Source organism: Diuraphis noxia, unplaced genomic scaffold (genome assembly GCF_037042655.1).
Source record: "Diuraphis noxia isolate RWA-SAM2 unplaced genomic scaffold, SU_Dnox_SAM2 contig0005, whole genome shotgun sequence".
NCBI classification, from domain to species: Eukaryota; Metazoa; Arthropoda; class Insecta; order Hemiptera; family Aphididae; genus Diuraphis; species Diuraphis noxia.
In genome coordinates this window covers 19,017,338-19,042,591 of record NW_028301715.1, presented here as the reverse complement: position 1 = coordinate 19,042,591, position 25,254 = coordinate 19,017,338, and the positions used below count along the sequence as shown (strand labels likewise).

Below are 25,254 nucleotides of genomic sequence, written 5' to 3'. Positions count from 1 at the left end.
GATTATACTATTGACAAACGAGGTATCGTATTAGTTGGCATGTAATGTTAAAAAATGAAATAATATGTATACATTATTTTGTGCGTAAATTATAATATAAATGTTCAAGGTCGTGTAGATAGGTACTGAATAAATGTATGTTAAGGATGATTTTAAAAATATTATTTCATTGTCTATCATAGGAATAAAAACATTTATTTGAGAAACATGTTCATTAAACAGGTGAATTCTTAGAAAAATAAATATTATATATAATTTTTTTTTAATACGTTTTATTAAACCTAGAAATTTTTTAAACGTCTGTACCTAGATGATATGCACGTGATTTGTTTTGCTGTATAATTCGTGATTAGTTGTACAGTGTATTAAACTATTGTGTAGGTATTCAATTCGTCTTGTTTGTTGACTGCAGCCACTTTAGGATTGTGATTTAATAATCTTTAAAAGTTTAAACTCAACTGTTTCGTCTGTTTTGCAATAAGATTAAGTATGATTTACTTAGAATCATAATATTATTATTTCCGTACAATTTTTCGTCGAAAATATTATATTTTAGTGGTGTATTTCGTGATGACGTTTCAATACATTGTATAATACTACTACCATTCATAATTTAATATATCAATATTATAACCTAATAATGTAAAGACCACAAGTATACCTGCATATGTTGGTACATGGTACACAGTACTCGTTTATGTATATATTCCATATGTGTCACTAATTAATAAAAAGTATCCAACAACATTGTATTACCTACTTTAAATTGAGAAAGTCTAATGAAACGTCTATACATTACGTATTAACTTTAAATAAGTAAATTCTTATCGGGCATACTCTTACGGTATAGTAACTAACCACCTATAATATACTACTATACCCAACATTAAAAATATTCTAAGGATTCCTCCTAGTGTTATGGGAATGTTTTGTAATTTGAATCTAACGATTTTTGTCTTTTATTGTGCATTTCAGTGGTAGTCAAACCAACTTTATATTATTATACATATTGATGTGTTCAAATAAAATAAATAATTTAATTTAAATCATCGCGATTTTTTGATGTTTTTTTAAACTAAAATTCTGAATTTAAAGTACACTCTGAACTTTATACCGAATTGAACAGTATAATTATTTTTTGAACATTGGCAATAATAATAATAAAATAAAAAAACATGAAGTGTTCATAGAAACTTATGATATTCAAATATTTTTCATTGACTAAGTTGTATTTCAGAACATATTCACACATATTTTGCTATGTTTCATAAAAGGTGATTAAAGTTGAAAAACTTTGAGAATACGTAGTTTTCATCTAAAATTATTAAAACAACAGAATTGCATATTATGTAAAGAAATTACCGTCAAAATTTTCGAATCAAGTCATACCAATATGAAAACAAACTTATTTTAAATTCTTGACGTACGAATGAACTTTATTAATAAATTAATTTTTAAAATGTGACTTGCTGAATTATATTAAGCGATTTAAATCTAAAACGTAAATAGTATTTAGTTTTTTTTTTAATGAATGTTTCGACCAAACGAATGTTTAGAGTCCACCTAAACTGATATTAATTATACCTAAATATTTTTAGTTTTTAAACTTCGTATATTTTAAATTTTTAAGTAGTAGAAGTTTGTTAGATGGTTATTTTAGGTAGTGGTTCTATATTTTTTCCACACACATGTTGTTGTGTGTGGTGTTGTTTACAATTTAAAATTATTTAAAGATTATAATTTATAGAGAATAATGACGACAATAATAATAATAATAATAATTGAATGGCAATGACATTAAATTGACGAAATAAACAATAATTATGTTTGGGTTGCGGGTAAAACCGACTGGCCGTCGAAATCGTCTTTGTCGCCGCCTGTACTACGGTAAAGTCGTTAGCCGGAAGTGGTGCGCGATGACAGCGAATTCGCGTGTGACGTCACGCTTTCACGGTTGACGGGCCCCGCACAGAAGCCATCGGCGGCGCACGTGTGTTAATATGTTATTTGTTTTTCGTGCACTGAAACGAATAACGCTATTTTCCTATATGAATATTATTCGCGTTGCGTTCGAGACGGACATCATCGGTCTTTTTTCCTCTCTATTTATCTCTCTCGCCTCCCTTCTTCTACCCCACCAACAACCATGGAATAACGAGACCCCGCCACCGGGAAATGGATCTGTTTCGTTTGTTTTTTTGACGTGTGCAGAAAATAACGCATTGTACAATGTGTGTGTGTGTAACAATAACGTAGGTAAAGCAGAGGAAATGAAACGAAACGAGGATCCGACCAGGGCATATTTGATAGTGCACACATGATATACCTCTTGATATACGTATCAGTTTAAAACACCGGCAACTGGGAGACTAGATGGTGCCGTTTATTGTCGTTATATAATAGTAATATATAATATATATCGTTTGTCCGTAATTATTGAATTCACGACACACGCTATAATATGTAAGTAAACATCGTTCGTTGGCAACGGTAGTCAATAGTATACAGGGTGATCCGACCAATCATTTTTTCTTTTTCAATGAATTTATTAGGATTCTGTCTTTCAAATTTTTTAATAATATACCTACATAAATATCATATTGTTAATTTGTTATTTTCAATTTATTAAGAATTGTTGTACTATATCCTATAGGTATTTAAAAGAGTGTCCCGTGAAGTTGCAAAAATGCAAACATCTTTTTTTCAAAAGAAGAGAACCTTCCTTTTTAATTTTTAATTATTTAGTGGATACATTTTAGATTCTGAGCGGAGCGAGGAATGTATTTTTTAACGTGTTCATGCATCTAGTTCAAAATTTGTACAAATAATTACTCAGTTATGTTATTAAAATATTTATGCTAGGGTAATTTTGAATATATGGTCATTATAGTAATACTTTATAAGGTACTTACCAATATTTAAAAATTGCAAATATCATATTTCAAACAACTGCATTGTATTACATATCGAAAAAATGGAGGTGAGCATGATTGGTAAATTGCTCTGCATTATATAAAATATAATCTATAGATAGGTAGGTATATTTCAAAACTTGAAAATTAGATTACATTTTTGGATTTTCATTTCAATTTTGCTTATCGATTTTAGTTTAAATTGTGAATAATTTATGCACGATTTTTCACATTCCCGATTTAAATTTTTTTTCGTATTTAAAATAATTAAATTATAAAAACAATTTATCTTTGTTTTAGTATAAAATTGTATATATTAACGATTTTTAGTTTCTACCTACAGAAAATCTGTTTTCGTTAACTCGTTTCATAAATGTTGTTAGCTTTTGATGTGAAACGGTCCTAAGAAACCGTAATATAAGTTTTTATTTATTATTTATTTTTTATTTCTTATCGACGGGCTAGATTATATACCTACATATTGCCTGCAGTTGCATTGGCCTCTTGTCAGTGGTGAATCCAGGATTTAATTTTTTTTGGCGGGGTGCATGGTCCAAAATGCAGTGATAATTTTTGTATTCGATAAAATGTTCAATAAAGCATTGCGTGTAATCGGCTCTTATGCCAAAGTTGGGTGAGGTCCCTCGGACCCCTTTAAATCCACCACTGACTCTTGTTGAATTTTAAATATTGAATATTTTTTTATATTTAAATTGATCTGTAACCATTTAATATAATGTTATAGAGAGATTAATATTTTTATATAAATGATTGATTTTGATGTGTTTTTTGATTTCATTATAAATTTTAAGTCATTCGAAAAATTAAATTTTAAAATTAATTTTGATATCTTAATATTAATATAAATATTTTTTTTATCGATATTTAAAACTGATCTTAAACCTTAGTCATGTATTGGCACGATTGTGTTCTGCATCATTGCGTTATTGTATCATCACCATCTACGATGCTAGTGTATGTACCGGATTCTTAACCCACGGTGGTTTGTAGATGGTTACTCAGTGGTCCTGCACGGAGTAGATTTAATCATCTATTTTATTTCTGTTTGTACGCATTTCATTTCATAAGTTAATTATGAGGTATTGTACATAATATTTACCTAATTTTCATGATTTATATTTATACTCATTTTAACAATAAATTTAAATTAACGTTAAAATATTTAATAGTAATCAGAAGTGTTTATTTGTGATGGAGGGCTTTGTCGCTAATTTTTTTAATTTTTATTGTATACGAATTCACAATTCAAAAATGATAATTATCTCAGAGCTTCATGATACGATGCTCTGATATTAAGGCGATTATTTACCTATATATTATCCATTTTATTTTAACACTCACCTATGATTTTTTCGGAATATTTATGAGCATTTTAATTATAATACTTTCTTAAAGTCCTCTCAAATTTATTTCTTAACAGTTTTTGGCACGTAAACAACAATTTGTGTGATTTTAATACTGTTAAAAAATATTGTAAGAGGTCATCGTGTCTAATCACTTCTGAAAATCTTTAAAATTAAGAAAATTCAAAAAGCCATCTTGACAAGATTCTCTAGCGTACTATATTTATGTGTAATGGGTAATACGTCAAGCTTTTATTAATTATAACACTTTTTTTAAACTTGTGAAATATTCTAAATAACTTGTTAAAAATAGATCTCGTGTTGAAATATCCTCAAACACGTAGCTGCGAAGGTGCGTAATGTGTCATAAAATTACTTAATTTTTCTTTTTAAATAATTATAAAGATTATACATAATTTAATATTTATTAACGTATAGGTATATCTATTAAAATAATCTATATAATATAATTATATGGTGTCATGATAATGCTGTACTATGCTTGAAATATTTTGTTCAACTAATAAGTATACTAGGTATACTAGGTTAGTATACTACTAATAAGTATGTTAAATGTAATACGCAATATATAGGTACGATTTCATTTTTTTGACATCAGATTTTTTTTTAATAAATATTATTAAAGTTTTTAGTAAAGTTAAATGTTTTTAAGTACCAGCTACTCAGTTGACGGATTAATATATCAGTAAAAATAAAATTTAAAATACAATAAAATTTAACCCTATTTGCATATTGTACCAAAAATGATAACAATTTAGTTTTTCTCGTTTATTTCATTCCATTATTTCATACATTTCCATATTTGGCACGAATTACGAAAAACTAAACAAATTGTATCTAAAATGGTCAAAATATATTTTAGCATTGATTATGCATTTTATATACCTATCATCTTGAACCCAAACCAATATATTTATTTAAAAGAAAAAAAAATATTAATTTATGCAGAAAGATATAACTAATATTTAGTCTCCTACTTTCTTGTGCAACGCGGAAACTTATAATAATAATTTTGAATAGTAACAAATACCACCTAAAATATAAGCTTTTTAATATAAGTGTTAGTATATGCTACACATAATATTTGATATTTAAATCTTAAAACAATGATATGTTCACCAATGTTAAGCAAATATTTTTTTGTGTAACCCTATATCTGAATATTTAATTATACTAAAACGAGACCGGTTATGGGTGTACACGTTTGATCTTAATGTTTACAAATTATTTAAATATGTATTTCTTTTTTGACCAAATGTGTATTTGGATTTGATTGCATATATGCTCTATACATGGTAATTGTTTTAGAAACATTACCTATTATACATAATATTATGTTTCGTATTTTAACACCTTAAACCAAAATATTAACTAATTGTATGTACTTATTAATTATTGTTATGGAATTTTACATTTCGCTTATTAGACGAGGGCTTCGCTAATTTTTGCCGAGTAGTTTTTCGCACATAATTAACTATTAAGTTTCGTAGCTTACGAATGTATAAGTTATAGCACATTGAACTGCACGCCTGTCACGAACTTGAATACTCTAGTATTTATATAGTTATATGATTGGATTAATTTAACGAAAACGAGTTTTATTGTCTGAGCACATAGGTATACATAGGTATTAGTAATCGTCGTATCCTTAAAATATACATGTAATATTATAAAATATATATATTCAGGTGTAAAGTATATAATAGTACGAATGTATTGAAATCACGTGACATTATTTTAGACCTATGAAAAAAAAAGTAATAAACGTGCATACACACGACTTGAAATGCCGGAACACGTAAAAATATGAAAAAAAAAACAATCACGGTCCGTTACCCACTATAGGTACATGTACGCGAACGTCGCGTATTATCATACATACGTAGCTTATATAATGGAATTATAATAGTACCGTGGCGAGTGTTCACGTCATTAGCTCGAAAACAACATAATTGTTTAACGTCAACAATAATATGGCTTGTTAGACGCCGGCGTGGCACCGGGCTATTGTGCGCGGTGCGCCCCACCCCGTGTCCCGAAATACCATTATTAAAACAATATAGGCAGCGGAGAAAGTGGTAAAGAAAATCCCAGAGGGGGGATACCGTAGATACTAATAATAATAGGCGTATAGGTATTATATTGTAAAGCATTATACCTATATATCATAAGACCATAACGATTTTGCATGAGCATTATGCATTTAAAAAATACCTGTGTACCTACGTACCTACCTACCTACGTACCTATAATATTATAAAAGGTGTTACCCATTCGTACTATTGCGTATTATCTATCATCACATTATTTAAGGCAAAGACTTTTATATCAGTCTATCATTTAAACAAGCCTAGACATTTTTTGTACAATTAAATAATTTCGATTTCAATCATTATTATTTATTACAATCAATCTAATTTTCCATATTATTTCGTTTGATATAATTTCGCAATGGTATTACCACTTAACAAGTATTATTTATGAAATCTGTATTATGCATATAATGTACCAAGCTAAAAAAAAAAAAAAATACTGTAAATGTTCACAAAATTCGACAAATTTTAAATTTTAACTTCAATATGAAGGTTAGGTGTACATAAATAAAAATAGATTTGTTGTTATATTGTTATAATAATGTTGTTATATTATTTGAAATAAAGCAAATACTCATACATTACCTACAATTTTAAATTTTGTATACAATAGCCCAAACATATTTGTTTATACATAGTAATTTCGTATAAAATATTACGTACCTACCAACTTTCCCAAACACATAATTGTACTTTTTTGTAACAACATCCATCCATCTGCATTGAGTTATAGTATTGCACTTGCAAATTTAAAGGACATAGTCATTATATTTCGATTAAAATATTATACAATGTTAATGATTTTTTTTTTCATTTGAATCATTATCGCTGTATTTTATAGATGTGTGATGGGCGGGGATAGGGAACACAAATGTATTAAAACACCACTTTTCTGAAAACAATAATCGTCTCGTTTACACAGATAATGTTTGAAAAACAAATTGCTATACCTACAAAACTCAATTTTTTTAATTCAACGTATTTTGTCTACAAAATGATGTACGTGTGTAATAATCGGAAAACGTCGAAGTAGACTTGTTCTCTTGTTGCATTGCACACTGTCCAATAATTATTTGTAAGTCTGCTTACATTGGTGTTGTGTAATATACTAATTGTATTTTAACAATTCGTCCGGATTTAGTAAATAATATCAAGCAACCGAATGGGACGCAAGAGTTATTATAATGATATGTCTATGTCAGAGGAAGATCCAGAAGCACAATGTCCCCGCCATCCGTCACCCATTCACTAATCGTAGCAACACCAACATCCTTCAAGCCTATATCAAACTCAGTCTATATAATACTTGTACGTCAAAATATACCTATAGGTACGTCTTACAGCGTTCTGCTGGTCACCGAATATATAATTTACACTAATAATGCTACATAATTATCGCTATTCCAGCCATAAATTTTATTATATTGCAATTATAATTCAATGTACTACAACAAAATATGTATTTATTATAATATTTTATGCTATTTATGATTTCAGTATTGCGTTAAAGACGTATTCGTATAATCGTAGTGCTCCTCTCGATCGGTTGACAAAATTTTATAGGGATGGGTAGTTCGTGAGTGAGTTGATTCAAAGAGTTGACTCTTTTAAGTGAACTGAACGAATTGAATCAGTTTGCTTTAGTTCAGTGACTCAATAACTCAGTGTTACCACTGATTCACTACAACTCGTGAATTTGTGTTATCACTTATCAATTCATGAATTATGGGGTGATACTACGGATTTAGATTTACTGACTCAGTACTGATTCATCTAACTCTGACAATTCGCCTTCACCACAATCTACACATACTACATAATAAATAAATATATTAAGATGATAGTACACACTACACAATAATATTATTCTAATATGTAACCATATACGTTACGTAAGGTATGTTAGTAACGCGTATGATGAATTGGCCCATTATAAAACTTTTAGGTAAGAACATTATCTGTGTTCTCATGTTGGTTTTTTACGATATTTTAATTTTTAAATGAGTTATTTTAATTTTCAAATATTCACACTTAACATGCTCATAACTCATTTAAAAATTAAAATATTGTAAAAAACCAACATGAGAACACAGATAGATAATGTTCTTACCTAAATGTTTGATAATGGGTCAATTCACTCTAATATCAAAACTAACAGCACACTATTGAATCTAGAGAACGAAAATTTGCGATGTAGTACGCGTGTAAGACGGAGACAACACATGCGTGTGTAGCGTCCTCTTAAGAACTCATGAGGCACATATAACATTTTAAATTAAATTTGTATATAAAATAAAAGTTCAAATTAATTCCTCATTGTATAATATTTTAATATTAGTAAATACACAAGTATATGACATATTATTGTATTGCATTAAATGACAGAAACAATTTAGTAAATTAAAACTAATATTGAATAAGGTCTTCATACATTTTTATAAATCAATAGTTCATATATTTAGTGATAGATAATCTAATATACTCTGAAGTAACTCTTAAACGAATTGTCATACGAGAGTTGTTTAATTTAATGAACTGATAACTTGGAGTTAATAGGAGTCAATGGAAATTGGGAGTTGACTCACTGAGTTGACTCCCCGAGTCAACTCATTTGAGTGAACTGAGTCAAGTGAACTGACTCATGTTATTGAGTTGAAAATCCCATCTCTAAAATTTTATAAACGGTGACGGCTGACAGTTATTCGATCATTACGAAAATAAAAACTAGGCAGTAGGCACCTACCACCTACAATAATAATCACACTCGTGACGAATATTTTCTGTTATTATTATTCGTTTAATAACTGGTCTGGTTTTTATTTTTCTGCTCCGTTGTGGCGTTTTCCCCTCCACTCATCGTGGGTGAACAGTGACGACGCGTGTCGCGTGGTTTTTGCCATATTTTTATTAGAATTATTACACAGCAATCCCGCCGAGGCTTTATAATAATATTATTATTATGTCTGTGTCGCGATTGCAGTCATCGTCGTCCATTACGCCGATAAAATAATATTATTAATATTATACGCTGTTTTTATTTATTTTGTATTTGTTTAGTGAAAACAAAATATATAATATCGTTCGAAATAATTATCGTTTTCACTTTTGTACGTGGGCACAGAGACAGAATCGTTTACGCGTCACGCATATTATGAACACTCTTATTTATATAACGTACGAGCACGCATTTAATAACATAGGTGCCCACACCTATATAATTCGTGAGAACTATAATATTATTATTATTGTGTCGATACGTACTCTGCAATAGGAGTGATAAAATAACACGAAACCTAACGTATGATTTCGTTTCATTAATGTTTGTTATTTTCTTAACCGAAAAACAATTTACTTCATAAAATTACTACCTATAACCGATTAAAATTAGAAATCGTAATAGTAACGTTTTCTTACTTTAGTGTGCTAATTCTTTTTATCTATAATAATCGTACAATGTGTGATTATTTTTCAAGGCAGTATTACTATAGCCAGTCAAAAATACAACGTTTTTAAACCTGCTTCAGCTGTGACCAAATTGTGAATATTAGTTAATTTTCGTGATCGATTTTAATTCTATAGAAATTAACGCCATGACAAAATTCCAGATCCAGAAACCTAACCAGACCATGATGTCCATCAATTTCAGAGATTTTTGGAGATTTAAATTCGAACCAGACAAATTTTCATGAATTTGTTGCAACATAGTTTTTGTGCGAGTATTTAAGAATTGATTTGATAATATGTATTCGTTTTTAAATGATTTTTACGTACAAATTATGCGTATACGTAATATATGTATACCTACAGACTGATGTTAGTTGTGGGATAGCGTGTTGGACGTTGATATGATCAGTTGATCAAAACCATTAGGCTCACTCAATTTTTTACTTAAAGTAATTTGTAATGATGTTGTGAATCTTTTAAAGTGCTAAATCTTATCTATATTTTTGATTGTTATTTATTCATTATAATTTATATTTTATTTACTAATGTCCATACCTATTATTATGTTTTAGTATTTAAATTTAACTACAGTAGAACCTTATTAATCCGGACTAATAAGGGCTGTAGGTTGTCCGATTTAATGAAAGTCCGGATTAGAAAAAAATAACCAAAATACATGTATCTATTATAGATTTAGGAATATTATATTATAATAATAATATAATATTATATTAAACTAATTACTATATATGATATATTGCAAAAATGCAACACAATATTAGATCCAGCAAAAACATTACATATCAACGTAATGCATGTAATCATAATTATTATATATTTAGGCACACTTTCATTATCTGAATTGAAAAAACTGGTAGTCTTTTGTTGTCTTCCTTTCGCATTTATTTATCGTATTAATAATTCACGCAAATGTCTCAAATGTTCGTAATATACAGATATGTTTTCATCGTCGTTATCTCAACATATTTAAGGACAATATTTAAATGGTCTTTAATTTCACCAAGTTTTAGCTTACACTTGATACTATCGTCTACTTTATGTTGTTCGTATATTCACCCGTTTCAGAGTTTTCTGCAGTGGTGAGGCTTTCAAAAATCTCATCTTCTGTTAAAATGTGATACTATTATGTTTATTTTAATCTACGGCATATACTGCGTATTTTTCGTAATATTAGACAACTGTCCGGATTAAGCGAAGTCCGGACTAATGGGGTCCAGATTAATGAGGTACTACTGTAATTTATATTTAGGTAGTTTCGTCTTTTTGATAATTAATGTCAATACCGTAACCAGGATTTATTTATTTATTAATTATTTTTAAATATGTTAAGATACCAATAGTTTCTAAAAACATGGCAATTAAGGTATACTAAAAATAGGATTTCATATTCATTGTGTCAGCCACAATAATCATAAATATAAATATAATTGAATATTTATCCATAGAATATATAATAATAATAAGATATCTAATAAGGTCATACAAATAGAAACATTTATTTTGGTTTTAATAGAATGGCACATCGTTTGTTTATTAAACATTTTAATCTAATATTTTATCCCGGAAAACATACATTCAATTCAGTACAGAAAAAAGTTCAAATCAAGTTGTAAGTGTAAAAAATAAATTAACAACCACAAGGTTAAATATTCATAACATTTTGGTTATTGACTAAATTTTTCGCATTATTATTTTTTTTTTTTACATTAAGTTGTACATTTTTGAACAAAAAACTTATTTCAAGACTGTGAAGAACCACTATTAACTTTTAGATTTGATAATAATTAAAAATGATTTATTATGAATGAAGGTATCAGCTTAAAATTTTACATTTCGAGTTTAAAATAACACATTTTGATTCTGATTTAAGTTCATTTACTTTGTACAGACTAACAATCTCAATCACACTAAGTATGATGATTTGCCTATACAACCCTCCTTAGAAAATTACGTACTAGAATATTTTAAAAGTAAAGTTTACTGGTAAACACTCATATCATCAAAAACAACTAACGTTTGTAGAAATATTATTTTTGCATAAGTTAAGATCATCACAAAAATACATTTTCAAAAAACTACTTTTTATTGATAATATTTTTGACATTTTAATTTTTGACAACATAATTACAATTTAAGTTTCATAATGTTCGAAAGCAAAATATCTATGAATATTCAGTCAAAAGCAGTTATTTATAAAAAATATTCATAATTTTTTGATATAATATATGTTTATTTGTTACTGATATACCTATATTATATTCACTGATAATAGTGTAATAATTTTATGTCTTAGATTTTAGCTTATTTGATGACATTCTGATTTATCTTATTTCTCAATTCATCGCATACTTTATTGAAAATAAAGACTAAATTCTGAATTTTTTCCATGTGAGATAGGTAGGTATATTATACAATATTATACGATATTATATATTTGCCATGTTTCTTTTTGTTTAAAAGGAAAATCAACAGCGCTCGATTTTTTTCCGTAGAAAATTGCAATTGTAATGGACCCTTGTGTTCGTGTAAACGCATCATTCATAGGATTAAAAAAAAGAATACATATACTCATGTATATTATACTTTTTTACCCAACTGCGCGCATATTATAAAAGGATGAAAAAACAGCAATAGAAACCTTATATTTCGGTAGTAAAAAAATCTCTGTACGTGTTTTGCGTGTTCGAATAACGGCTGTTCCTTCGTGCGAATTGGAGTGAATATTAAAATGTTTCTCTCTAGTGATCTTAACTTATAAGCTCTGTTTCATATAGTCATGCATTCAATTAAAATTAAGGTTAAAATTTTATGAAGTTATTGTTGAAATTAAGACACATGAATATTGCTGAGTAGGTGCTCTTTTAATGGGACGACAGATGACACAGATTATAAGCAGAGCTCTTGGAAATCATGTGAAAATAATCAGTACAACTTGTATAAATGATACATAACAATATCTATCGGATACAAAATATTTCGTTTCGTTTCTGGTAATCATTTAATAGGGTTATAAGGATATAAGTGTTAATTGAGCTAATGCAATATTATAACGAAAACACAAATTTTTACAAGTTATTCACATTATTTTCATAAGATAAGATGCAATGTCCTTTATTAATTCAACTTGAAATAATTTTTTTAAAGTTTATTTTTAGTTTGTAAAAATAATTCAATTATGAAAAACATACTTTTTTGTAATTTAGGATTTGAATCGTATACAAAATAGTTTTGTAAAAAAAAAAACTTTAATCGTGATAGCAGTGTAAGCAAGCTTTTTAGTGTTTTCCCGGGTATATTTTCTGTGTCAGCAATATGTTCGTTTTAAGTCATATAGTGTAAACGACTGTTATTTTTTCAGCTACCTATTTTTTTTATTTTCTCGAAAATTGCCGGGGAACAAAAAAAATACTTTTTTAAATTTTAGCTTTATCAAGTTTTAAGACACGCTGTATTTCATTTTTGAAGTTTTTCATTGGTTCAAAAAAAAAGTAGTAAACAAAAAAAAAGTAAATTAATCACTAATGAGATATTTAAATCAAAATAATTTTAAAATTTTAAATGCTAATAAATCATAATGCATAATCAGTAATTTGTATAATAAAATATCGTATATCAATCAGTATGACTCAATAGTTAATAACATCATATTTAAAAAAAGTATAACTCAAAATAAAGCAAAAAAATATAGCATGATTTTGTCATTGACCATGACAATATAATATAATATAAAATAACCGCAATTTTGGCATGTGATATTTTTAAATATGGGAATTTTTCAATACTTTCTTATTTTAACATTCGTAAGTTATTCAAATGATTTATACATTTTTATTTTATTTTTAAAATTATTTATTCTTAAATTTAGAAAAACTTTTATACAGTAATAATAAAATTTCAGTTTCAGTTTCGTGTTTAAGCAATTTACATTTAAAATAAATACAACCATTTCGAGCTGATTGATATTTGTTGTCAAATAAAATAGAAACAAGAATTAAATACTTCGAATTAGCAAAACCAGTTAAAAAAAAATATATATATAAAAAATTCAACTTATATGATAAACCGCTCACAACAAAACTTATTTATGTTAAGTACATATTCATTTCAAGTGAAACGCTTATAATTTTATTATATCAAATATCTTCATTTAATACATATAATTCATAGATAAAGATATAAACGTAATAATTTATTTATTATTACCGTACATTTTAAAAAGCTGTTCATTTTTCATAATTTTAATATGTTTATTATATTCTTGCACTTTTATTCCATAACTCTTATTGTTCTGTATTTATTTTATTTTACGTTGCACATTTTTACTCTGGACAATACAACAAATGTACATTTTAATAGTTTATAATATTCATATATTATTCTATACTATTTTTAATTATTATTTATCATACGAATATATCGAATATATTAATTATAACTATTTTATACAGAATGATTAATTAGGTATTAAAAAGCGAATTACGGAAGACTTTTGTTCGATTATTGAGTAAATACATGCCATTGAATCAGCTTTCGGATAATAGTTATACAAATCTTGTAAAGTTTAATAAATACAAAATGTGTACATTTTGATAGTATTGACGAGGGTTGTTGGGTTAAGGGTCATATTTAAATGTTGTGTAGTTAATTTACCATATGTCTAAGATAAAATTTTGTTTACAGATGCAATTTTTAATATTAAAAAAGTTAAATGACACTTTAAATGTTTTGTCTTTATTTTCTATTAGAGATTAAATTTTTAGATGCATCATAAGTATAATATAATTAATTATATAATTATTTAATAAAAGCTATAAACGTTTATTACTGTTTTAAATAAAATCCTATAAGTATGTATCTTACTCATTTATATTAAATTCATTACTATTCATTTTTTTTTTAAATATATACAATCAATAGCCATTAAAATATTTCAACATGACATGATTGTATGTAAATATATTTTAATTGTGTTTTACCACTAATTATTTTAAAACTTTTAAATAAAGAATTGGTTGAACAATGATGCTCACTTTAAGTATCATTGTTACGTATAAGATACATCTGACTGTAAATTGAAAAATGATGACTGATTTCAAAATAAATTTACTAGTACTTGATTTAGCGTGAAAATACAACACTTTCAAATAAATTATTAATCCAAGAAAAGAATTGGAATAGATAAGTAATAATAAAATTATCTTTAAATAATATATTAAATGTTAATTTATTTTATGCGTGTAATTCTACATAGGCTTTGTAACTTAGATAAAAATGAATAAAATATGTATAAATATTTTTTGCATAATTTGTTTAAAACTTTTTACCTATATTTTGATTTTAAATTTAAATTGTAATAAAATACCTAATTTCATTTTAGACGTATGTACAATCTCCATGTTATATATACATTTTTAAGACATGCTTTATAATTTACGTTGAGATATCTATGATTAGTTGTATATAAGTTACTATCACAATTATTAAAAAAAAAAAAATGTTTTTAAAATTATTATGTATCAAGTATATTAAACCTCACTATGGAATATGGATATAATAATATTATGTTTAGTACCAAGTTATTATTATTATTTATTAAATATAAAATATAAATCAGAGCCAAGAATAAATTAATAAAAACAAATTTACTGAAAAGAAAACTAACTAATGCAGTAATGCCTATGACCTAGTTAAAAATGTCCTAATTATAATTACACATCCACCTCAATAATAAAATGACTGGAAATACATTACTATTGTACACGGTGACAAGTTGAATAAAATATGTTTTATTACTAAAGTGATCGAATATTTAAAATGTAGGTTACTTTTAAATTATTTTGATCATAATTTTGTATTTATTAAATTTAAACATATTATAATTAATATTTCAATTTATATGAATAATATCGTTCTTTAAATGCTGGTGCTCAACAATTATTTCATTTGAATAAATGTTTAGGTAAATTATTAATTGTATGAAATACTTTGAATATTAGTACGGTATATTATAATTAATTCTTAAGTTATACAATAGTTAATAAATTAAACAGATTATCATTTCCAATCAATACCTATGTGAACACCCACAATGTAGAAAAATAAAGTGAAAACAATAAAAAATTTAGTCAACATTTTATGATTCATTCATTCATGTTAATATAGTAATTGTTTTAAGAATTGCTACTGAACAATTCAATTTAAATAAATGGCAGGTTGTATGTTGTTTTGGTTGTCAAAATATGGTTTTCTTACGTGTAGATTAAAACAAATTCATATCGTTATTTGTTAAGTTTAGGTGAAATAGTCGTGGTGGGGAACTAGTTAAATTTGTAACATTATCCCCACTAATTTAGCATATTATTATTACGCTATTTTTTCCGCCTGTTTCGTCTAATGAAATAAATTATATATATATAATATATGTATTAATAATATTAATATTAAGCTTTCCACGCAATCTGTGTATGTTTCTTTCCCACTACATTTTGGATGTCATACCATAGTGCCTCACTCGTTTAAAAATATAACGCCTGTTTGGCTCCCTCACAACACTTTACCGGGGACGTACATCTGAAAACAGCGCCGGTAGTCGCGCAGCCCGCGTGGAAACGCTGTTGACACATCCTTATGTTTATAATTTGGTTCAATTTTTTTTAGTAATATATCAAAAAATTAATAGATTAGTATCCTTTTATTCTTTATATTCTTAATACATCACTCGGTGAGTCTTCCATTTTTATTCTGAAATACATTTTGTAGTGAAACTGAGCGTGTGACATTACGATGCGACTGGCACCATGGCCAATCTCAGGGTTAGTAATGAAGATGTGTTAGACGATGGACCGCAGTGTTATGCAAGGGCAAAGAAGAAGGATTCAGACGCACGTCGTCGCAGGGGATGGACTGTAGTCATCGGACGTGAACTGCGGTAATCAAATAGTAAATTAGTACCTACCTATGAATGTGAATAGTTGTTAACCACTTTATTTGAGAAAAGCGGGCATAAAATAAAATAATATATTTCATAAAATTTAAATTAGGTTAGGTTAAATCGATGACAAAATATTATGTTTACATTTTTTGATGATATATATTTTAGTATTTAAACCAGATTTATGTATGATAAATATAATATTATCAATTATTATAGCTTCGAATTTATAACAAATAATTTAAACCTGCAGATGATAGTTTTACTAATTACGTGTTGATAAAATGCAATGATTCTAAAATAATTTTTAGGCATAGATTTTAGTATTATAATATAACATTAACATTAATATATAATAACATTGACGAACTATAAATCATAATTGGTTGATATTATTTATTTCGATATTCTAAAAAATAACAATATATTACATTATACTTATATTATGCATATATTAACTATTTATGTATTTATATACTAATTTTTCACTGATCATATTATTATAAAATGTACTAGGTACTTGTAAGTTCTGTAGGCCTGAACCAGCTATTTAGTGTGGTTAGAGACTACCTGTGTAGACAATTTAAAGTTGGTAAATAAAAGATACGGAGCTGAGTGGTAGTATTGTGATAAACAGTATGTACCCGTTTTTAAATGAAAAAAAAGTACTTTGAAAATGAAAATGAAAATACCAATATTCGATTATTTTATAACAATAATATTTATTATATAATAGAATCGTCTCATTTTCTTCTATGTCTGTACTATAATATAATTATAGTAGTTATGTAATTGACTATGGTTGTATTTATTAAGGGCAGTAATTCAATATAAATATATGAGATAATGTGTAATTATTTAAATTTATTTGAAGAAATATTATGAAATAATTAAAATATTAATTAATTGCATACATCTATAGACACTTAAATTTAATTAATTATTCATTTTTAGTAATTTTATCAAATACTTTAGGTGTGTTATAATAATTTATTAGTAATATGAGAACATAAATTTAAAAATAATATGTAATATATTTTTCTAATAATTTATGAATTTAATTTTTAAAGATTTCATGTTTTAAACTTAAATTGTATTATATAATATTTTAATTATAGTATTATATATCTACTTTTCGTTATTAAAATTTTAATAAATTAAACATTTTGTAAAAGTATTGCTAGTATTCCAGTACCTAACACTTTAATTTTAATATGTAAATGGTTATATTATGGTTATAACTTAAACAAGCGTGGATGAGGGGTTTCTCACTTCAAAAGACGTGTTGTAATATACTTTGTATAATATAATAAATACTTAATACGTCTTAATATCCATAAATTAAAAATATAAATATAACTGTTATTATTGCTATTAAATGTTATCTTGGTAAAATATATCGTAACAAAATTATATTTGTTATATTTTGTTATAAAAGAAGCCCTTCCCAATTTCATTTTTATAGAACCTCACCCGGACTTACATTATATAAATAAAATAATATTATTTATATTTGTTTTGGTTAATTATTTAATGTGTACTCTTCGGATTATATTTAAAGTATTTAGTCAAAATAAAAGAATTGTCTCCTTAAGTTATACAGAAAAAAAATCAAATGATTTAACGTAGGTCGTATACTGTTTCATGGTATTTTTTAGTTTATTTTCCTTTCTCAATTTCTCATACCTTGAACATTAACCCAGACACCAAATAGTTGCCTTTACGCGACTTAGATTAGGTCATAATCTTGTTCCATTTCCTTCCTATAAATTATCACTAAACTCCTTTTATTATTGTACCCTCCATCAAAAATGGGCCATTTGTGACTTTAAACATGTCTTATTTGATTGTCCTGTACTTACGGCTAAAAATCGGAAAATCCTCTTTTCTTCAATTTTTTTAAACTGTTAGCATCTATCTTATTAAAAAGTAAACTCACTACTTAAATTCCCATCACTACCATCATAATATCACCTAAACTTAGGTTTAACCTAACCTATTTATAGACTTATTGTTTCGTAATAAATTTAAGTTTTTAGTGTACCTTCATTTTAAAAATAGAAATCAAGATATACAAGGTGTCCCATGAGGATTTATCAATTGAAATATCTCCTGAAATAATGGTAATATCGAAATTCTGGTTTTGTAATAAGACTCACAAGGATGAGAACTACAATTATTTCATATTTTACTAAATTTTAATGTTTTGGTAAAATAGTTAAAAAAATATTTTTTTATTTAATTATTTCCAAAAAAATTAAAGATAAACATTTTGTAGAGTTTTATCTGATGATATTGATGTTTCAAAATTTTATTTTCATTAATTTCCTGATTTTTAATATTTTTTTTAGTTTCGAGAAAAATTGAGAATTATTTAACACCGTAATGTTATTAAACATGTGACCCGCCGCGCCGCGCGCATTCCCACACGATTGGTCGAATACCTTCCGTGTCCCTAATAGTTATAAATTATAATCATATTTTATTTCTTCAAAACTAGAAAAAATATTAAAAATCAGGAAATTAATGAAAATAAAATTTTGAAATGTTAATATTTTCAGAAAAATAAACTCTACAAAATGGCTATCTTTAATATTTTTGGAAATAATTAAATAAAAAAATATATTTTTTAAATTTTTACAAAAACATTAAAATGAAATAATTGTAGTTCTTATCCCTGTGAATCTTATTATAAAACTTGAAGTTTGATATCTCCATTATTTCGTGAGATATCGCAATGTGTAAATCCTCGAGGGACACTCTGTATATGTATGTAAATTCAATATACCTAGTCTTATTATTTAATAATCTCAATTAAATAAAAAAAACCAATATTTTATAAAATACTATTGGAATTTTTAATCCTAATTCTATTTTTATTTCAAATTAAATTTATGTCAAATATCAGAATTATAAAATAATATAACTCTTAGTATATTATGTAATTAATATGTAAATGTGATTTTAAACTTTTATAATTCTTTAATCTGTTGTTTTTGTTGGTGTAAACCACAAAAACCAAAATTATTCACCAGACTCCCAATGCATTTTGTTTCCATGTACCGCATATGCCTACACATAAATTATTCATAAAGCTATGTTTTGGATACCGTTAAATACCCTTAATTTGTATGCATTTTCTTGAATTAATTCCAATCTCTCATTACTTCCTAATACTTTTGTTTATACGTTTACTTAATTATATAATCATATAATAATATTATGTCTTAGTATTTCTTTGTTTACTGATTATTTAGGTTAGTGAATTTGTGTTTATTTATTTTAATGTTTTTTCATCCAACTCTATTAACTTGTATCATATATTAAAATATGAGTCTTTTTTTATGTAATTAAAATTCTTGAATATATTGATAAAAAGTCAAAAATCTTGTATATGAATCGGGCTTATAATTTGTGTAGTTGACATAAACATAATGGGCTACAATTTTTATTTATTTTACTATCTATTAATATTATGTTGTTAAGTTAAACTGTTTTTTTCCATTTTTTATGAGAATTATATTATTTAATACTACTGATTGAAACTTGGATTATTAATGTCTGTTGTTTTGTAAATGTTTGTTTTTCAGGTTTACGTTTTACACTTTTTTGTGCAAAAAGTAAATTATGATTTATTTATAATTAACTCTTGAAAAAGTTATAATTTAAGTAATACTCGATATTGCATTTTCTCTAAAATCTGTAAAAGAAGTGTATATAAACTACCCTATATAATAAATATTGTGGCTTGACGTGGTGCAATCATTCACGCAGTGTGATTAATAGTATTGCCTGCTACCATTATTTTCTGGATGGGTGACCATCCGGATTCTTAGTTGCATAAACCTTGCCATACATACACGCGATGCTAACCTACTGTATCAACCATATTAATTTTTACAGTTACCCTTACAAAGGCAAAAGATTAGAGCTGCAGGACTCAAATTCAATAAAAATAATAATAATGATAATAATACCATATACTTTCTGCAGGTACTCTTATCTTCCGTATGTTATTTTAACACGTATAAATATATTGATATTTTACTTTGATAAATATTATATTGCATTCCAAAAATATTATATTTATAGCAGATAACTGTCGGTGATTTTAGTGATTTTAGTGCTATTTGTCTGTTTTATATTAGGTATACAGGTTATAAATAATTTGTAATCTTTCTCTGTGCAATAATTATTATTGATTTACGTAGTTATAATTAGCTTGTAATAAAAGTGTAAACTTATTTTTAATTTATGTATAATGTTTATAGTAATCAAGCTTATTATATATTGCTCTTTTTATAAAACATTCAACAAAGAAGTAAACGTTTAAGATCTCTAACGATGCATTTAATGATATACATAGTACATTTTTTCGATTAACAACTTTCTAATGAGATGAATCATTAGCTGAGCTTCGAAAGATATACTTACACAATTTAGTTATTTTCTGCGTTTTAACATGTTTATGATATTTTTCAAGATTGATACCATAATTAATAATTAAAATGTTGAGCTTTGTACATATTATATTATACCAGAATAATTAATTTCTAGTTTTTATTTAAAAAAAAAATACAGTTTATTTTTCGCGTAATGGCGTATACCTAAAAAATATGTCAAACACAAAATTTTTTAGTTTTTAAACATAATGTATTTTAATCACACGTTCTCAAACACATATTGCATTATATTTAACCGAATTTTTTATGTAATACTAAAAAGATTTTATTTTTTCACGTATTTTAATATTAAAATTAGCATGTAAATTATATTACGGCATGGTACATATTATTATAATCGTGTATTTTAAATTATAAAAAGTTTTGTTAATCGTTCAGCATTTATTTTTTTATTTTTTATTAATCTATTAATAAATTACATAACATAATTTTTTAGTTACTGGCGTTACTGCAGTACGTGTCTGCTTCTTTGTGTTTATTAATAATAAGTGTATATTATAGCTATTATTATAATATCGAAAAATGTAAATTGTTCAGAATATTATGCACAATATACCTTCAATATGTTTTCCGTTAAAATAAAACAATAAAACTGTTAATTGTTTGTTTGAATAACAACCATGATCAATCTGTAATAATACAACTTAACTATACAAATGCATTTATTGCATTAGAATATTGTAATTCATATCCATAATATTTCAATATCTTCACCTATGGGGTATTATTAATATTATAATAATCTTACAATAAGCACTTTTGAAATCGACTAAAACACGATTAACGAACATTGTGTTTCAGACGTTGTTATAATAATATTAATAATTTGAAAATAGATTGAACGTGAATGTGTATATTAATTTATAGGTTATTATATAAAGGTCTTATCATGGATCATATAAAATATTGTTATAGATACCATCCATATACAGTCTTGCGTGTATGTTGTGTTCAAAGTTGTTGTAAACTGAATTCTACGGTTATTGGAGATTCTCGGTCAACATACTTTTTTGCACCCATAATATTAAGTGCAATGTAAATAATAGACATATGCGTTTTTATTATTTCATTGAGCTAATATCTAGACCATATTATACTATTTAGAAAAAAAAAAAATATATATTGCTCTCCTTGACCTGTGATGATTTCCAAACGTAAGTATTCAATTATAGTTACGTATCTACATATTAAAGCTTAGCCAATGTGTGGGGTGGTTTAATATAGACCAACTAAATTTAAATGTAAAAAAATATCTTTGAACAAATCCGTTATTGATGCTATCTTTGAACTGAAAAAAAATAAATAGATCGTTTTAAAGTAATAATAATATTACCCTGTTTTATTCTAATAATCTATTTCCCTAGATTTTAATCGAAAACTGTTTCAACTAATGCCGGAGTTCGGTCAGTGAGAAGATCCTTTAAATAAATCTTTAGTGAAACTTTATCGATTTTCTTCATAGGTTCTTCTCACCTCCTTTTAAACCGTAACAGATTGTGAAATAAAACAGTTTAAGTTATAAATATTAATAAATATTAGGGGAGTAGTAATGTTCACACAGATCCTCCCCTGCTGTCGGTTCAAACAGGAAAAAAAAAAAAGTTATAAATATTAAGTACGATATGTTATGTAAGTATATACCACTAGTTAGGTATATATGCTGGCGGGGGTAAGGACGAGTCACTTTATGTTCAATAGTATTATTGTATCGGATCAAAAATATACTCTAAAAAATAATAAATTTTACATTTTTTAGTACCTATATTATATAAATTACTGCATTAATGAATAATGATCATTGAATCAATAATAATAATATGCCAGGGCTGTGACACTGCAGGTTGTGTAGCAACATATAATTATTATTATTGGCCGTGATGATATTATAATTATTTAGCAGCGCCGTATCTATCTAAATTGTTTATATGTTTTCCGTGATATTATGGAAGAAACTACCTACTTAGTGGGTATAGTTATTTCACACACAATATTATGTACATACGATAATATAGTAAAACTGATTTGTTGATAAATGTTAACGTAATAACATTCATTTTTCTACCCATATATTTAATACTTTAATGTGTATATATATAATATATTTATTCCTAGATGGATTGATAATAATATCATTATGCTGAATCTTACTGGTTCGCTTATTCTACACTTCAGGCCCGTGGTAGCGAGTTTCACGTGCGTGTGAGAATCGCACTATACCGATAGGGCGATAGGATGCCACCTTTTATCATTATTATTATTATTGTTTTTTTTTTATGCTATTATGACACGGAAGGTTAGCGAAAAATAATTGAGAAAATTGCATTCGTTATTTCTGCAGATGTAATATACGACTGATTCCTTCCATTTTCATAGGCGTATTGAGGATAGGATAATGATGGAGTAAATGCCCCCTCTCCTCATAGGTTTTAAATTCTGTTAGCCCATACATTTATATAAATATTTATTTTTATTGTTCAAGTATTAACTATTAGGTTAGCTAACAATTATTAAACAGTCGGACTTGGAATATTTAGATACACGGAGCGGTATTTACATTATATTAAGTTGTACAATATAATTTTACATTTATATTAACATAATAATGTATAAAATTTGTATATTTTAGAATTAAACGCTATATTATATTATAATAATATATTAAACTTAAAAGAATTATAAAAAAAATCATAGGTAATTTTTTTTAAATTATTTGCCCCCCCCCCACCCTGGAAAATTGACCATGTCATGTCTCACCAACCACAATTTTTTACAGATCTAATAATATTTATTGCGGTTCGTATGAGATTTTCACCCTCCTCTATATTTGCACAGATAAAGTGGTGATGTTTGTCTAATTGCATTTTTATGCGCGCTCATAATAACATATTACATGCGAAATTTTCACGCCTCTGTTGGTTATATCCTTTGTTTTTATTAGGTACCTATATTATTATTATTAATTTTAGGTAAGTACCTATAATATAACCTATATTATTATTATTATTTTTAGGTAGGTACCTGTATATCTTATGTTTATTATTATTGTGCACTATTAGTCATTTTGTTCTTCGCAAAGGCACGCAACTTTAGAGTGACTAACCTAACCTACGTGTGTAACACCATAAATTGCTAATGATAATATTGTTTTTTTCGAACGCGAAGGTAATAATAAATAACATAAATATAACCTTATAGTCATTCGTGTATTTATATACAGAGTGATTCACAAAGCATACTCATTGATTAACCTTTTTTCTTCAATATTGTGCAGTTTTTCAGAATTTAATTTTTGAAATTTTTAAATACATTTTAAGACAGTATTTCAAATTCTTGAGATTTTTCGGTCTACTTGAGTCTCCTGTAGAGATAAAAATATCAATTTTTCAAATGAGAATCCCATAATTATTAATATTATATAATTTTTGAATATTTTCTTTAAAAATTCCAACAAAAAATATCCTATTAAAGAAAAATGGAGGTGGCGGTGCTTGGTGAATCATCATGTACATAATTATACTGATCAACCGTACTACTATGACCGCCTATACCTACCTATTTGCTGTAGTTGTAGGTGGAACATGCAATGCACCGACGTTATGTTTGAGTACGGTCTAACTTTTATTCACTGTAGTAGTAATATTATATACGCATGTATATTATACATTTATAACGAGTGGTGCATGTGGTAATGTGGTATAATATAATGCATTGTGTGATTGTGTTAAGTGTATACGTTGTAAGTATAATTTTTAGTTACACAGTCGTTTGATGCTTTTGAGGCTAATAATTTTGCTGGTGATTTTCGTTTGCCTTTTAACATAATAACTCAAATACCGTTGTATGTATTTCCGTTATAATATATATATACTATAAACTATAATTTGCGATAATTACTAATATGCGTTACACCACAGCTATATTAATGGGTAGTGTTTAGTCTGGACAGCCTTTGTCATATGAAAATTGAATTTGGTACTGCGTATAATTCGTGTATCGATTTGTATT

The 25,254-nt window shown here is 26.4% G+C and overlaps 1 protein-coding gene across 4 annotated transcripts in view; it reads left to right on the top strand.

Moving 5' to 3' along the window:
* Nucleotides 1–25,254, top strand: part of dnc (phosphodiesterase dunce) — a 625,052-nt gene that overhangs the window by 356,262 nt on the left and 243,536 nt on the right. Inside the window, exon 1 of one of the 4 annotated variants that reach the window (XM_089229250.1) lies at nt 16,487–16,783. The exons of the other annotated variants lie outside the window; for them this stretch is intronic. Within the exon in view, the coding sequence (XP_089085376.1) occupies nt 16,653–16,783 (131 nt within the window). The 5' untranslated portion in view covers nt 16,487–16,652. Of the gene's footprint in view, nt 1–16,486; nt 16,784–25,254 lie in introns of those variants that run through there. 4 annotated transcript variants of the gene reach the window in all.